Source organism: Harpia harpyja, chromosome 15, assembly GCF_026419915.1.
Source record: "Harpia harpyja isolate bHarHar1 chromosome 15, bHarHar1 primary haplotype, whole genome shotgun sequence".
NCBI lineage: Eukaryota > Metazoa > Chordata > Aves > Accipitriformes > Accipitridae > Harpia > Harpia harpyja.
In genome coordinates this window covers 17,015,783-17,033,928 of record NC_068954.1, presented here as the reverse complement: position 1 = coordinate 17,033,928, position 18,146 = coordinate 17,015,783, and the positions used below count along the sequence as shown (strand labels likewise).

Sequence of the window (18,146 nt, the reverse complement as noted above, 5' to 3'; positions counted from 1 at the left end):
TATCTTCTAAAATTAATCCTTTTTTCTATACAAAGATCCTTCTCACTTCCTCTGCAACAATGATCAGGAGAAATTTGGGAATTTAAGATGTAATATCTGTTTCAGCTGAAAGAGTTATCAAAGGAGAGAGCAAGAGAGAGGCTGCCAGTGTGACGACTTCTATGGTTTTCAAATGGCATCTTGAGTTTTTCTTTTTTTCCTCTACCCATTTGTTGCCAGGCAGATAACTTGGGCAACCTGTTTGCCTGTCTTCGAGGTGGACAAATTCATTTCATTTTCCTGTCTTAACCTTTCAGTTACCCTTCTGCTCAATGGCAGGCTTGTAAAGCAGCAGCTTTAATTGTGTGCTTGGTCTCTTTATGTCTTTTCTAGTGGAAGAAGTCTCATGAGCTGTGTATTTCTTAGCAGTTATCTAAATGGAGTTGTAGCAGTTTCACCTGTCTTTGTTCTTGTCATTTGGTTCTCTTTTAATAATTCCAGGCACACCCTCTCGCTGTTACATCAGCATCTTTAAGTGATTCATGGATATCAGGGTTTGAAGAAATGTATGTGCTCATTTAGTCCACATAAAAATGGCTGCACTGAGTCAGATGCGAGGCTCGTTGAATCTGGTCTCCTGTTTCTGATGGTGACCTAGGAAAGGACGTAGGAGCAGGGTGCAGTGGTTCTCCACAGTATACTTTCACACTCACCAGCAGTTCACAAGGCTGGGACATTTCTATACAGCAGTGGTAACAGTGCTTACAGTGTCATAGAATCATAGAATGGTTTGGGTTGGAAGGGACCTTTAGAGATTCCCTTTAAACATTGCGTATGTCTTTTCTGTATACCCTATGCTCTGGCAAAGAAGGCGTTCATGAAGAAACTACACAGAATCTAACTGTGCCACAGAGTTGACTACATTAGTTTTTTTCCAGCTAGGTTAGATGGCAAAAAATTTTTAGTGAGTGTTGCTTACATTCATAGTAATACCCAGTGTTAAAGCACATTTAATTTGTGTGTGATGGCTGTTGCATTACTTTGCTGCTGTTCCAGGTGGGATGATGATGGTTCCTGAGAGGTAGATAGAGGTTAGGCAAGGGGAAAAAAAATGTCATTTAAAAAATACACATCGGAAGATTCATCAGTGTGTGTTTGTATGGGAGGTAGCCAGACTGGTAGTACTGTGAGAGTACACAAAAAACATGAAAAAAACCAAAACCCTTTAGTAGTCTAGGAGTTTAGGCTTGCTGACCACATTAAGGATCTAGTATGTAACAATTGGTTCACAAGGTCATTTCATTCAGTTTTAAATACTAATTTGAGTGTAAATTTCACAGCTGATACAGTTATTGTCTTTACTGTCAATTCTTTTATGTAACCTGTGTGCACTGTGGCTGGTGTTGTCCCACATCAGGCTTATGCTGCAGATGACCAGATATATCTGAACCAGTTGAGCAGCGGAAGCAAAGTAAGGTGAGCCAGGCTCCATAGAGCACTAGACTGCTGTGCATGCTCATTGTTGGTACCTAATTTTACCTTACATAAATTTAAAGCTAGCTTGGGTTCCTGGGAATGTGTGTTTCAATGCAGGCTGCATTCAAAGATGTTTACACACATTAGGGCATCTATTTGGTTTATTACTTTTACAATAAATACCTTTTGTTTTATGGACATGCCTTGCTTTACTCAAGGATTGAACCAAAATTCTGGATTGTGTTGCAGAAACCCCTTCTCCAACCCTCATAACCTGATGTTTTCCAAACCTTCAAGTTAAATTGCTTTCTTAGTCCATTTCCTGAAAACATTGGTACACTCTTTTTCAAACCTGGTCTAGGTTGGATTTGTCATCTTAAAAATGATGAAGCCTTGCTGGTTTTTAGATAATTGCAAGCATGTCCAAACTCTAAATGTCAAAGATTCCCAGAGACCTACAAAAAGCTGATAATGAAAAAATGAAGTTGGACCTTATTAGATTCCAGTATTAAATGGTCATTAAAAACATCACTTGGGAAAGATGTCCACTGCTGAACATGAGCAGCACAGGTGAAGGTAGAGCCTTAGAGAATGTGCAGGCATGGGAAGAAAAAGTTCCCGGGATGGAAATTCGCAAGTAGAAGAATGATGAGGAAGGGAACTGTGCTGTGAAAAAAGTACTGAATGCGAGAGGAGGATGGAGGGGGGGAAATATAAAAGGGGGAATTTAAAACAATTCTATAATTAATTCTTTTCAGAAAGGATAGAAAATTATCACAATAAAATAAACTGAACTGTGAATATGTAAGTAATGCCTGCTGGGATATTGTCCTGATACAGGAGAAGGAAACGGCCTATACAGTCATCTAAGAAGAGAGTCAGGCAGACCACATTTAAAACAAGAAGCTATGGAGCCTGCAAATTAATCTAGAAAGCCAGCCAATGCACACTGTTTTCTACTTGTTGATCAGCAACATTCTGATATTGTCCAAACAAGTAGGAGAGGCTGCAATCTTGGCTTACCCAAAACAATTACCTGTTACTGTGATCTGATTATCATGCTAATAGTTTGGCTCATCTGCTTCTGAAAACCAGCTTGTTCTTTTCTAATACAGGTGAAAAATTCCATGTAACTTTGAAAGATAAAGGCAATCGATTTAAATAGTCTAATGAATATTTATCATCATCAAAATCTTGTTCTAGACACTTCTTCACCGACTCAACAGTGTCTATTTTGTTCTATGCTCAGCTGAAGTCAGTGGGGAGGGAAAGAAAAGAAAAAAGTGTTCTCAAGTAGTACTAATCTTCTGTCCTGCTTTCTGGAGAAGACCTGAAGCTACCTTATTTGTCACATGTGGGAATAAGATACAAATATTTTGAAGACAAAGCTGTTAAGAAAAGTTCTCAATAACCTCTGTTCCCAATCTAGACAAGTTATGGACTCTGTCAGCATTGTTCATCAGTCTTGAAGAAATCCCAGCTTGCAAAACACATGAAAAGGCTAGCAGGTGGCATAACTATAAAAGGATTTTCTGTCAGTCTTCCTGAAATTAAGTGCCCTCAAGGGTTTGTAGCTGAATTTTATATGTGGAGTGTTTCCCAGGTTCTTGAAACAAGGTGGGAGCTCAGTAACTCCACGTGCTGATGGACACGGGGGTTGTCCTAATATTTAGCACAGAAATACAACTTGAAAATATGTAACACAAAATTTTTTAGTTTATGATTGGATAAGTGAAAGTTATACTTGGAGAGTGTGTGGTGTATGATCTAACACTGTCCTTTCTTGTCCAAGTACTCCTCCCTTGGGGTTTAATCATGGGGTGCTGGAGGCAGAGTTTTTTCACCTGAAGGAGGGAGGCCCCAGATCCGGATCTTGCTTTCCCAGTTGATTTGCTGGTTGACTTTCAGTGCAACTTGTTTTATCAGGTTCTTTTCCTCTGGCAGAGATATATAGCTAGGCAGAAGGTGATAACTTTTATTAATTTGGGGGCTGCTTGTTTGCTCTATTTTGCTTTTTAATACTGTCCTAACATTGCTATGTTGGTTGTGTGGAATTTGGGTGTTCTTTCTGTTTTAATCCCCACAGTATGTATGAAACTTTGCTGTACGAACTCAGCTTTTTCAGAATTAAACAGGGTATGTAGTGACTGGTAAAAATTATCAGTGCTTGATTACTGAAGTAAGTCTACAGTCTCCTCAGTCCTCAACCTTTCAGCCTTCAGCCCTTTGCTATGATGTGTCCTACTGAGATGTGATCTTGTATTGGATCCAGCTTATGCTTGCACTTTACACTTCAAGAGATTACTGCGTATTTCTGGAAGCATGGTGTTCGGTTCAACTTGCATCGTCATGACTCAGTGCTGTGTTGTAGAAACACAAGTAATAGAGTGAATGTTTTTGAGCTTAGGGAATTAAGCCCTGGAAAGTAACAATTGATTTCGTTGATCTTTATGGTGGATTAGTATGCCCTTCCTAGATCTGCATGTCCCAATTGTGTTTACATCTCTTTATGAACACAGATCAGCTAAGAACAGTTTTTGTCTGTTAACACTCTTCTTAAAATAAGCCAAGTGATAGCTCTTGGTATTAATTTTTACTTGTAGTTTTTACAACACTTGTGTTTGCTCTTCAAAAAAAAAAGAAGGCATCAGTTGTCATTGCAAAGCAGAGTGTTTTCTAGCCATTTTGAAAAAGAACCAAATTGCCTTCTCTAAATTGCAAACAAAAGCTTTGAAGCAAAAGTCAGTGTTGGGCATGAGGAGGAAGGGATGATTCACTAGCACCTAGGATAGGAAAGCTGTCTCCTTACCTTGATACAGTGAGAGAAGCTCAGGTATAAGCTGATATAGGTGTCTACCTTGAGTCCTCCAATTAAAAGCTATAATCCTTATAGTACCTCTGTGTTAATTAGGCTGTTCAGATAGCTTCACTGGTGATAGTTCAATGTTTGAGAATGGGAATGCTTCAAATGACTGAACTCAGAGTGTCTTAATTTATTTTCATCTCTGATATATTATTAAGAAGCTACTAATTAACTGCTTTTCATTAAAGGGAAAAACATATTTCCTTTATATCTAATTAGGAATAGTATTTATGTAATGCTTTTACTTGAATTATCTGGGACTTTAATTTTTCCCCAAATACACTCAAGAGAAGTTACATATGATTCAGGTTTTGTTCCAAGATTGTTTTGGTATTCAATTTAGCACTGCTTTTTAAGAGGAACGGAAAGTACTGTGAGCCCGGTCTTCTGTAGAAGTCTGGTAATGCATGTTTTTCTTGTTTCTCAAGATAGTCCTGTAGCACTCTAAGCCAATTTTTAGACTTGCTGTTTAGAAACTGTTTAGAAAATATAATGAACATGATACAACTTCCTAACTGTTACAAAAAGTTGCATGTGTAACAGTAAGTGACAGCAGAATTATTCATTTGCTTAAGCATGTGTTCATGCAGTTAAGCAAGTCTGAACTGCAGTCTGAGGGGAGATCATTTAAAAAAAGGAAATGTTGGCAATCATTCAAAACAATAAAATGTGAGCATTGGCTACATAGCTTATATTAAAATAGATGAAAACAAATGATTGAATAAAAACACATTATTTCAGTCTTCTTGTTGTAAACATGATTGCTCTGTTTTTAATCTGGTCTATAAAAAACCCAGAAACCTGAATTCACTCTTGTTCAGGAAAGTTTTGAACGTGTGCACAAAGTGTAAACCCCTGCTAAATTCCTTTTAAAGGAAAGTACCTTATGCACAAATTGACTTGATAAAATATAAATACATGATAAAGTGCTCTGCTGAATTAGAACCACCAACTAAAGCAGAAAAAGCATTGCTTTTTATACATTTAAAATGGTAAAGTAGCCTGAAACAGTGAAAATTATCACTTTAAGAGGTAAACTCAAGTAATGATTTAAAATACAGACAACTAAGAATGTTTAATGAAACAGTTCAGGTATTAAGAAATGAGGGTCAAACCTTACAGTCCATACTTACGCAAACTTCAGGTCCTGTTGAGTTCATTATGAATAAGTATGTCAAAATCTGTCTGCAAGTTATATTCTCCTCTAGCAGGAAAACCTTGGTAGAAATTGGGAGAACTTTATTCATGCAGTCAATAGTTTTGAAAAGAGAATAGCACATTTAATTTCATGAATAAATATGCAAATATGGAATTAAATATTTTTTAAAAATGAAGTTATACTGAAGATTCTGTGGAAAGGTTCTAGACAATGTGGGCCTGCTGCTGAATGGGAATGGGGACATGGTCACAAAGACTAAGGAGAAGGCTAAGGTGATGAATGCTATTTTTGCCTCAGTCTTTGCTGATAAGAGCGGCCTTCACCAATCCCAGGTCCTTGAAACCAGTGGGAAAGTCTAGGGGAAGGCAGACTTACCCTTGGTGGAGAAGGAGCAGGTTAGGGAATATATAAACAAACTGGACGTATGAAGGTTCATGGGCCGTGATGGGATGCTGCCATAAGTGCTGAGGGAACTGGCTGGTGTCATTGCAAGCACACTGTCAATAATTTTTGAAAAGTCAGGGTGACTGGGGGAGTTTCTAGAGAACTGGAAGAAAGCAGACATCACCCCTGTCTTCAAGAAGGGCAGGAAGGAGGATCTGGGGAACTAAAGGCCTATCAGCCTCATATTGATCACATTCTTGTTGATAAATAGATAAATATATATATAAATATGCATTGCGTAATAACCACAGACACCAGCATGTGCTGGGCGGCTGACCGGCTGGAAAGCAGCTTTTCAGAGAAGGCCCTGGGAGTTCTGGTGGACAAGATGCTGTGAAGATGACTGTGAGCCAGCAGTGTGCCCTTGTGACAAAGACCACCAACGTCATCCCAGGCTGCATCAGGCAGAGCGTTGCCAGCAGATCAAGGGAGGTGATCCTTCCTCTCTACTCAGCACTGGCAAGACACATCTGGAGTGCTGGGTCCAGTTCTGGGCTCCCCAGTACAAAGGAGATATGGACATAGTGGAGTGAGTCCAGTAAAGGGCCGTGAAGATGATGAAGGGAGCGGAACATCTGACAAACAAGGGGAGACTGAGAGAGCTGCGACTGTTCAGCCTGGAGATGGAGAAGAGAAGACTCAGGGCGCGTATGACGTGATACCTGCAGGAGGGTGCAAAGGAGAAAAAACAGATCCTCCTTGGTAGTATCCAGTGACAGGATGAGAGGAAAAGGGCACAAATTAAAATACAAGAAATTCCATTTAAGCATAAGGAAAACCAACCTTTTTTCTTTTGTACAGTGAGGGTGGTGAAACACTGGAGCAGATTTCCCACAGACCTTATGGAGCTGCCATCTATGGAGATAATTAAAAATCTGACTGGACATGGTTCTGGGCAGCCTGCTCTAGCTGACCCAAGCAGGGGCTTGGACTCGATGATCTCAAGCAGTCCCTGCCAACCTCCACCCTTCTGTGGTTCTGTGATCTCTTAGCTCTTCAGAGAGTTCACCCTCAATTGCACCTGGGTTGTTTTTTTTCCAACACTCTTCCAATTTTGGAGCATCTGGAGATACACTGATCACTTCACAAAAAAGGTAGTGGGTTGGTTGCAGGTCTGAAGCAACTTTCTGTTTGTTCCTTATATGTTTCATGGGTTTTAAAACTAGCGCGTGTTTCTCTTTGCAGTACTGCAGTCTGGCTCCATTCTTTCATGTGTGTTTAGTCATAGAGAGTGCTAAAAGAGTCTGTATAAATAATTTGGTGTTAAATAATACAGAATTTAACATTGATAACTAATTTAAAATCATTAACAAATATGGTAATAGAGCAAATGTATAACACCCTCTAACCCTGTCTTTCAGTCGTGGCCTGTATATGAAGAAGTATACAACAAAATGCTTGAGCTTGCAGCGTTTTTAGACCTGCCTCGATTTCCAGATATAACAGACAGCTGCTTTCTTCATCCAGACATGTTGTGCATAAAGTACTTGATGGAAGCTAATTTACCTGGTAAATATTTTCCCAAACCCGAACTGATAAAATTTTTCTTTGGTTTATTAAACTCTAGCAAAAAGACTTGAATTACTACTTTAAAAGTGCCTACTCTTTTCCTTCTGATTTATACCCATTTAAGCTTGAACTGAAAGATAATTTATATAGAAAGCACCTTCATCAAACATTTAGAGTATGTATTATAGGCCCAGATATGCAGGGGCACTCTGGTGCTGGCTCTCTAAGGTTGTGGAGTGGATACTTCATTTCAAATCTTTCTGTATCCATGTGAACTAAGAGGCACTAGTTGAATTCATGTGATTTATTAACTTTAGCTAAATGATTCATGAAGTTGGGACCTGATTGCTTAGCACTGAATTGTCTCATATATAATATTGACTGTATATTCTATAATATTGCATATTAGCATTTATTTTGATATTAACAAGCAATGCTGTGTGACAAATCAGCTGCTGTCTTATTTGATTTTCGATTTAGTTTTGAGCTCATATATTGCATAAATATTGAATGTTTTTGTTTATCCTAAAATTAAGTCTTGAATACTGAATTGCCAAAGAAAGACTAGTAAGTCCTAGTATGTGAACTGTCTGTTGGGCTACCATAGTTTCTATCAAATACCACTGTCAGTGAAGATGACTTATACAGACAAATAGCCTGTAAATTAATATTATTATTTTTTTCCTCAAAGCATTCCAACAATTAATAGTTTGGGGAGTTTTATTGTCTTATTTTGCAATTAGTTATGTTGAATTAAGCTACTTGGCTCTTCTGTTTACTCACAGTTAAATGAAGAGAAGTTATCCAACAGATTTAGGGCTGAAATTCTGATTTTGTAGTTTTACACCAGTGTTGTGATCCTGTAGAGGATCACATTATTTTTCAGATTTTGAAGTATCAATTGAATCAAAGAAAAAGCGAGAAATTTGGCACTTTCAGATTTGTTAGAGAAATACAAAGCTAGGTACTCTTTGAAAATTACTGTGGAAGAAGAATATATTGTTCTTTACTTTTTCCTTGCAACTAAGTTTTTATCATGTAGAAGCATTCTTTTTACAAATTGAAAAAGGACTACTGTTGTCTAACAACTCCTAAAAAAATAAAGCAATGGATTGGCAATGTTTCTTAGGACACTAAATACTAATGAAAAGGCCATTTTAAGTATCTGAAATGAAAGAAAATATACTGACAGTATTTATAAGAAAATTTGGTTTCCAGATTTTTTTTAACTTTTACTGTTATATGCTAGAGGATTAAAAATTAGTTCCTACTGAACCCTTTGTAAGCAGCAAAAGAGTATAAAGTATAGCTGGATTAAGGTTGTACTTAGTCATACATTGCTAACCTTTGTGGAATCTGATGGTGATGTAATCAACTCCTGTATTTCTTGCTGAACAGGAAAGGTGAGAAATTTGGGGGATTTGTATCAGTGAAAAATGAGCATAGACTAATAAGAGACTGTGTAGATACTTTAGTACTGCTTTTGGAGCTGTAGTTCTATCTTTCTGACATAACCTGTACTAGCGGGTGCAATCAGGCTTTACAATGTAAAGCCAGTTTTAACCTAGGCTGGGATTGTCTGTACCTCAGCTGGGTTTTGTCAGGGTAGCAGCAAGCACTGCCCTGCCGTGATTAGGCTGCTGTTCATAACCAACTAGCTTCTTTAAAACTAGCCCCTGTTCCTCTTTGCAGTACTGAATCCGTCCTTGCATGGGTGTTTAGTCAACATGCAGGAAAAACGTTTGTGACAAGCTTTTGGCTTTTGGGTTTTTTTGAAACTATATTTATGTAGATTTAAGATAGGTTTTCCCACAGGAATGTTCAGGATGATCTAACAACATCATTCGATTAACATCAAAACACTATTAAAAATGGGGGGGGGGTTTCTCCATGTGAATATATAGTACGTCACGGCTGTTTTCCATGTAGGCACAGTGAAGGTTGCCTAGTATTTTTAAAAACACCCCAAAATACTTATCAGCGTGAAAAAAATTGCTGTCTAATGGTCCTAAAAGACTGAAGCATTGTTTTCCTCAAATACCAACATATTTGCACTGTAGAAGTACTTCTAGCTTGTCTCAACATACTCATTTTATATTTTTATTTGCATTAATCAGATGAATTGCATAATTGGACTTGTCGAGTGGTGAAAAAGATCTGTATTGGAGAAGCGGATTTCCTGACTCTTGTGCCTGGAAATAAGTCAACAAGAAAAGTGAAATATGATGTTCTTGCCGCAGCAGTTATCGTAGTTGTGCTCAAATTATTGTTTTTATTAGATGATCACTATGAATGGTAAGCATACAGGCAAATCTGTAGCAAAGCCCAAATTTCAAATAATGCAAATGATTGTCTTGGATCATTCTTTCTTTAGTAATATTGAATTTATAGTATTTGAATTTCAATTCAGTTCAATAACATAAAACATACACCTGAAGTAATTTTAGACATTAAATATTACTTATTTTTAAAAATCATCTGTTTGAATCTGAAACTTGGAATAAAATTAGGATGTAATTTTTGTTGGTTGTATTTGAATTTCATGTGAAAAGTGCAGTATCTGGATCTACAAAGTAGCCTGATTTTTATATTTTTTTCAGGTTACTTTCAGAGTTTGCTGAAGAAAGAAATAAAAATAACAAAGAAGGTACATAAATATTCCAGTAGAAGCAGTCTTATGATTTTGTAAATTAAATAACTTTGTAATCAGGCTTAGAAAGTCTTGTCTTATTGATCATTAAAATGTGTTGTTGTCATTTATTCTTTTAGGGAAAATCTTTATTCAAAGAAAACAGTAGATCCTGTTCATGAAAAATCGTCTCGGTTTACCTGCATAATTCTTATTGTACTGGGTAGGGGAATTTGGTACACATTTTGCTAGGTACCTTTCTGTTTCTCCTTGTGCATGTTTGCCTCTTGTTTTAGACTTTTATGCATGCTAGGTGAAGATGAATGGATACGCAGTAAAGAGGGAACGCACTTTGATCGTAAATAGCAGATACTTATTAGAGGCATCAAACCACATTTATGATAAAATCCAAACTTGTTTAGTCTTGTTAAATAAAATGTCTTAGTGTGTAACATATTTCAGATGTAATCTGTTTTCTTAGTCCAAATAATCCTGAGAGAGTGTCGAAAAGCTAGCAGCAATTAAGATGGAGAAGATAATGGTGTGAACACGGTTCTTTGAGGGCAGAAAGACCAAATCAAAGATTAGAAATCTTCAGGAAGATGTTCCATGGCCTGATCCAGATCACAGTTGAAGATAAGATCACAAATGTGTTACAGTGATTTATCTTCTATGCCTTCCATCCAGTTTTGGGTCCATTTTGACCCTTCTGTTACTTTTTTAAAATTTAACTCAATAATAAAATTGGTGTTAGCCATGCATGAGCACAATTACTGCTGTATCTAGAGACAGTCATCACTATTAACTAAAACCGGTAATTCTCATTTTCAAGTGGATACACAAACTTATTTTGGATCTTTTTTTTTTTTTTCCCTTGAAAACTTGAAGTACATAATAGTGACAAGAGTAGAAGTTGTGCAACTGCTTACAAGCTGAGGCTCAAAGCCATTAATGTCTTAATGGGGTTTCTCCCTTATTAACAAGTCTCATTGCCCTCGGGAATTAACAGCTCATTCTTTGCCCACTTTTTTACTTTAAAATCTGCTGGTGTAAAATGATCCATATGCTCTGTTATGTTGTCCCTATCCTTAAAATGTTGGGGTGATGGTGAGCAGCTGCACAGAGGAGCTGAGGTGAGAATTTCTGTTAGAGCACCGATTAGTGCCAGACCTTAAAACTGCCTCTGGCATTTTCCCAAAGTTCAGTGTGCTGAAATGAATAATGGTTAATACTGAGTTTTAAAGATCCCATTTATGTTGACTGCATTCTCGATTTAACTATCCTTTCTCTAGGTTTTTTTTTAAATAAAAAAATAGTATTTCAGCTCCTACAGTCTTTCAAGCCAGACTGGAAGCTGTACAGTAGATAGTTGTAGTTACCTAGTGTGCTTGTGTGTGTATGTTCTATGAACTGCACACATACACAGTACAGTTTATGTTTAAATAAGAATTGATTGAGATGTATATATGTGTGTGTATATCACAGAGCTGTGTATTTTCCAGTCAGCTCTGCTATATGAACATCAGGCTAGCAGTACTGGCCAGGTAAATGGTTATTATAGTGTAGCATCATGTCTCTGACAATGGTTTTGCTTGTGACAGATGCTTAATAATTCATAAGAAGTTTAACAAAAATTTCCACACCCTCCTCCCAGAAAACTGCCCTCCCAGCAGTTTAGGAGTACTTACTTAAACCTCTGGATTTAAGGAGTTCATAAAAGAAGTTGTGTCCACACCTTTGAATTTTAAGAACTACTGAAGGGTCTGTCTTTCCTTCATTTGTCTGTTGCTTTTTGAGTCCGTCTATATTTCTAGCATTTAAGACATCCTGTGGCAGGATAACCCCAATAGCAAAAATGCAGATAATACAATACGTATATAAGCTTGATTATAAGAACAGTATATTCACCTTAAAAATGGTTTAAACAGCTAGCTGGCAAAGCTAAGCATGATGCAAGCATCACATGCAGTGCAGCTGGGGTGATGGGGAAATGCAAAGCCTAGTTAATTCACAATGCAGATAATCCACCCACGGGTAATAAGAGTTGATTGTATTTTAAATATATAAATCTACACCATAGTTCTGTTTGGAATTCTTATACTTACTGTACGCAGTTGGTCTGCTTCAGTCCTGTGCCTCTTTGGACCACCAATGATAAATGTGCTGTTAGAATGCCATATGCCTTAATGTTTTTGCATGTGCTGGTAAATATTTTTTCACATATCAAGGAGTGAAGTTCCTGTGCTCAAAAACATGGGAAGCTGATAAGAAGTGAATACAATTGTCTAGTTTATCTTTCCAGCCCTGTAAGTTTTCATGGGTAGTAGGATAGTCAGTGGGGAGTTGATGAAACTGTTTGAAATTTTACATCTGAGCTTGTTTAGATCTTAATAGTTACTTTAATCCCTTGAAGTTGGCTTTCAAACAGGTGGAGGCCACTTTGCACTGTGGAGATCTAGTTCCTTTGGTAGAGAGGAGGTAGTTTCTAGGCTTAACTTTCAGAAAGGAGGGAAAAGGTTTGAATTGTGCTAAATTTATGAAGTCTATTCTAAGCTAAGGGGCTTCTTTGCGCTTATGACATGCTGTTCTTTCACTGCATTTCTGCATTTCTCTTTCTTACGGAATTGTTAGATCAAGTATCTTTTCTTTAAGCACATAGAATTCAGGATAGGTTTGTATACAGGTGGAAGACACAGGGTCTAACTGTGTGGAGACCACCTTCTGTGTACTACACATTTCTTTCACTTCTTCCCAACCTAAAATGTGTATGTTTTATTCAGGTGGTCCGTATTTTGAGTTCAAAAAGTGGTACAAGGTGATAAAATGTTCCTTGGATGTGGAGCAAAAGAAATTGGATGAAGAGAGAGCCAAGTAAGAGGTTTTTAAGTACTTTTTCTTTTTTAAGGTAGACAGTTTACATGAAATCCTGACCCCCACAGAAATTAAAAAAGTTAGGACTTTGCACCACATTTCTATCCATCAAGCTTGGGTGAATAGAGTGATTAAATCCCTATCTTAATTTTCTGTTTACACGGGTAATGTTTATCCAGCATATTAATTAAATGCTCACTTTCTGTGACAAGTAGCTTATACAGCTGAACAATTAACTGATTACAGTAAATCTAGGCTTACATGCCTCAGTTTGCCTACTCTGAAAAAAGACTTCCTAAATGTGTTGGGGGGGGCAGTGGCTTTTAATAGCACTAACCATTAGATTATTTTGATTTTTAATTTAATAGCTCTAGCAGTATTTGTAAGAAATTACTATTCTTTTACTTGTTTGCTTCAGCTTTCTTTTTCTTAACAATTCTTATGTCTCTTACTGGTAGGTATCTGTGGAGATGTGAAAAGCCACTGTTCTATTCAGCCAAGAAGAAATCTAAAGTTCTTAAGAGAAGACGTGAGTAAACTTTGCTTCTTCCCAGTGACGCAGAAATCTGCTCCAACTTTTCCCATCATAGAAAATCTGCAGCCCTGACTGTGATAACATTTACATCTTAAAATACTTTCTCTTCTCTCTTTCATCTCTGGGTACAATTAATGTAGTACTATTTTACAACCTGTGGCTGGAATTCTTCAAACAGACATCTTCCTCATGCTTAACTGAAACTGCCTTTCCCAGTCTTCCTAATGACCTACAGAACCACATCTCAGAATGAGTACTCTGTCCTCAACTTCATTGGTTTGTCAGCTGCCTTTATATAACTGTGATCTTCATGAATTGTTGTTGGTCTTCCATAGCTTTTCTGTCCGTTTTCTCCTTTAGTTTCTCATATCCTTTGGTATGGATATCCCAGTATGTGCTTTGGTAGACCTTGCATGTCCCTCTCCTCTCCCATTCCTTCTTGCAGTCCTCTATAGAAAGTGAGGAAGGCTTGTCTGAACGTGACTTTACTTGAATAGCTATAGCTATATGCTGTCAGAATGCAGGTACATCTACTTTATTTTAGTAGCTCTAGAAGTACTTACAAGAAGTGACTGGGGTTTACGCTGATGTAGAAGCAAACACGAAAAACAACAAAACCACTTATCTGTGGAAATATGGAAAACCAGAATTCTATTCAACCAAATTAGGTCTGAAGTTCTTCATCCTACATTTAATAGTATCTAGTAAGCAACAGATATTTGGAGAGAGATGTTAAGTGTGGCAAGTGATATTTTTCCCTTTATATACTCCTCCAGTTTCTGGAAGTGACTGGTTCAAGGACTTAGAAACAAGTTGTATAATCCTATTTGGTTTGAATAACTCACGTTGGATTTCTCTTTCAAGAATGCAATTGGGGTTTTTTGAATGTTCTTACTCTTCAAAATTCAGTAGGGGTGATCCTGCAGTCAAGTCATGTTCCATGGAAAAACATGTTTAGGTTTGTTTATTTCAAGCTGATTGTTTGCTCAGATGCCCTTTAATTCCTGCGTTTATAAGAAAAAGTGGATAATGATTAATTGTTCATCATTTCTGTGGCACTCTAGATTCCTCTTCTGGCTCTGCTTCTTTTCAAGCTAGAAGAGGACCAATTAGATTACGGAGCTTTACCACTGGTTGTTGCAGGCAGGAGTATCACATAATGCCCTTGTAACTGGGCAAGATTCATCTTAAAACAAATTTAAAATAGTAGAGACAGAGAGTGTTCTAAAACACTTCCGTGCCAGATACAGGTTTTCAGAAACCTTCCTCAGCCTTTGTTTTTGATGGTAGATTTTAGTGTCCTCTTGAAAGATAAGCTTCCCAGTCCTTGGATTCCTTTAGGATGTCTTTTCTCCTTTTTTTCCCAGTTTATGAATGATTTTATTCAGATACAGGTCATAAAAGAAGTTGAAGCTCCAACAACAGTGGTTTTTAACCTGCTTTTTACCATAGGGAAACAAGGCTTAGGTGGTCGTATTTTGTGTGCTGATCTATCGTCATACCTTCTTTCCCTTCTCAGCCTCAGTAACTTATGAAAGTTTGTCATTCTTTCACTAGCAGTGAGGAAAGGTGGAGTGGGTTTTTTTGTTGGTTTTTTTTTTTCCCAGTCGAAATTTGCACTATGAAAAGCTTAACCTTAAATCCATGTGTGTATGAAACCAGGCTTCCTTAATTCTGATACATAGGAAACTACTAAAAAAATCTTAGCCAGTCTGAGAGATAGCATACAACCAGGTAAATAATAGTGAAAGGCATCCTGGCCTGTGTTTTCTATCAGCATAAAAATACCAGCAGTATCAAATGGATTTTACAGATTTTACTTGGGGAAATGCTTTTGGTGTGCCCCAGTATTAATATTATTAGGTATGAAAGACATGGCATTTTGAATTATCTTTCAAAATCTTTCCCTAAAACACATGACAGAGTTGATTTTTAAATGGAATGGGGGAGAGAACATACAGACCTTCGAGGTTTCTCAGTATTCCACACAGAGGTTTAAAGAAAAAAAGAAAAAAAGATATGGCACAAATACCCTATTTTCTTCCTGTATTAATTGCCTCTAAACAGTATTCTAATACTTAATACTTTTGCCTTGTTCTTTTTGTTTCTATTTGTACAGGAATGGTTGTGAACTTACAAAATCAGTTTGGCAAGCTGTCTGGTTCAGTGCAACCTGCTGAAAAGCCAAATCCTTCAAGTTTTCAGTTAAGTTGGTATGAAGAAAACACAGATGGGAGTTGTTTTCACGGGCATAGCCTGAAGGGAATTTTGCAAGAAAAATGTGGTTTGCTTACCGCCATGAACCCTGACTATTGGCTGTGTACTGTTAAACTATGTACTGAGAAGTAAGTATTCAAATTTTTGTTAAATACATTTTGGAAAGTTCCCCTGAAAGTAAAGTGCCATATATATATTTTTTACAAATGACAAATATGGGGTGTGTGCACAGCTATGTATTCACATATAGTTAAAATCATTTGTAGAAAGGGGCGTGTGCAGAATGGTTAGTCTTGGATTGGGAGTAGACAAATTGTAATACGAAGAGTGATCAAAGTGAGCTTTTGAGAAGAGAGGAGATGAGACAAAATCAACAACTAGAGTCACATGGCAAGAGTAGCAGCTAGGTACAAATACTCACTTCACTTTCTTCTTCATAGTATTTTAGAAGAAACTTGCACCACAGCTCTCCAGAGAATGGAAAAACGGTTCCATTCCTCTCTCTCCCCTGGCCCCCCAAAAAGCATAGGAAATTAATTTTCTAAATCACTATACTGCTTTTGTGGTGGCCTTAATCAAAACTAAAGTTAAAATCAGCAGTCGGAGTTCAAATAAGCAGGCAATTAATGCCTCCAGAACATATTTAAAAAAAAATAATTACAAGTGAAAAGGACTTTACCACTATTTCATCTAAGCATATCGGCAATCAACAGTTGTATTTTTTACAAGTAGAAAAGTAAAAGAAGAAATTTATTTTACTGGAAAAGTAAAAGAAGAAATATGGGAAAAGAAAACATTTTATGCTATTAAGGAAGTTTAGTGTCTGTCTTACTAGAGAACTGTTCCCAAATCCTGCCTTCACAAGTGAAAGAGAATTTTTTTTTTTCAATTAAGGGTATATGTATTTGTTAGTAAAATTATTTTCTTTAAAGGACCTAAGTAGCAAGGAGAATGATAGCCCAGCTAATCCAGCCTTGTACAAAGTTATATGGATATTTATAGAATCATAGAATCGTTTAGGTTGGAAAAGACCTTTAAGATCATCGAGTCCCACCATCAACCCAACACCACCATGCCTACTAAACCATGTCCTGATTTGAGTATCTGCCTGGTTTGTGTCGAACTTCTCACTCTTCCTTTAATACCTTCTCCTCTTGCATCAAATTCTGCAAAAAACGGTGAGTTTTCTACTTGGTGGGTGCTGGCAGAGGACCATGGCCAGAGACAGACAGCAAAAGCCTTGCTGAGAGAGTGTAGGAGTTCAGCAGCATTTACTCCAAGGAATAGGAAATATCTAAAACAGTGTTTCTCGTAAAATCCCTGGGTAGCGTAGATATGGCTTCTGGATCATACACCAGATTTCGGTTCTGCCATTGGTTGTATCATGAAATCCTAATCCAAAAGAGGAAGGTACCGGTGAGTATCAGTGAAAAAGATGAACTTTGCAGATGGCTTGGATTCTCCTGAATTTCTCATGTGTGCAATTGGAGGGTGTTTTTTGGAAAGGAGGTCAGGTTACATTAATGTGAAATGAGATTTCATTAGTGCATTGAATAACATCTTAAATCTTTATCTGGTATATACTTCTAAATGGCATGCTTAAGAGAGCAATAGCCCCTACAGAGTATTAGCGATATGTTCCTGATTTTTTAAATAGTCCCCTTGAAAATAACTGGCTTTTACATGTATGCAGTCTTTTCTGTCTTTCAGTGGATTTATTTGCTTATCTCTATTTTCTTTTCACATTACCTTTCACATATCCACCATGACAGAAATGGGTTGGAATAATGTAAACACAGTGTTATATTACAAGAGCTTTGGTTGCATGGATTCATTCTTTTGTATGAATAAGAACTTTTTTTTTGAAGGGAGGAGAGGTAATAATCCCTTTACCACAAATTTGCGTAAATCTTATGTACACACTGAATGAGTGGATATTTCGGTGTATGTTTGTGTGAATAATCTTTCATGCAAAGTCTGTTTTTAAGCCTACATTTTCATATGTAATATATTAAAATGTTAATGGCAAACTGTCATAGCCTTCATGAAACAAGATTTGAATTTAAATTCTTACAAGTTAAATTTCCCATTATATCATTTGCAATGCAAGTAGTTAATTATACATCTGACACTTACTTAACTTTGGAAAACAACGTCTACTCCTTCAGATATGAGGGTTTATCCTATGCAAGTGTGTGTATGTGTAATAGAACTAAAAACAAACTTACAAATTCTCGTTCTCTAAAAATCAGCATGGTCTAACTGGGACTACTGAAATGCTTTAATCCTAGGACTAAAGCATGATTTCAGTGTGGGCAAAGCTGAGATCAGTCAAATCGTTGGTGAAATGCTCTTACATTTTCTTTTATTTTAGAACTTTCAGTATTAAACTGGATTCTAAATTGATTTGCTATAGAAGTGTTTAGGTGATAGGAGTTTTACGGTTGGACTAGATGAACTTAAA

The 18,146-nt window shown here is 37.0% G+C and overlaps 1 protein-coding gene across 2 annotated transcripts in view; it reads left to right on the top strand.

Annotated features, from left to right (window-relative positions):
• TAF1B (TATA-box binding protein associated factor, RNA polymerase I subunit B) overlaps positions 1 to 18,146 on the top strand; it is a 51,546-nt gene that overhangs the window by 30,813 nt on the left and 2,587 nt on the right. For both annotated transcript variants that reach the window (XM_052809524.1, XM_052809525.1), the window contains exons 9-14: positions 7,283 to 7,430; positions 9,548 to 9,725; positions 10,031 to 10,077; positions 12,840 to 12,930; positions 13,389 to 13,459; positions 15,585 to 15,810. In XM_052809524.1, coding sequence (XP_052665484.1) covers positions 7,283 to 7,430; positions 9,548 to 9,725; positions 10,031 to 10,077; positions 12,840 to 12,930; positions 13,389 to 13,459; positions 15,585 to 15,810 — 761 coding nt within the window. The remainder of the gene's footprint in view (positions 1 to 7,282; positions 7,431 to 9,547; positions 9,726 to 10,030; positions 10,078 to 12,839; positions 12,931 to 13,388; positions 13,460 to 15,584; positions 15,811 to 18,146) is intronic.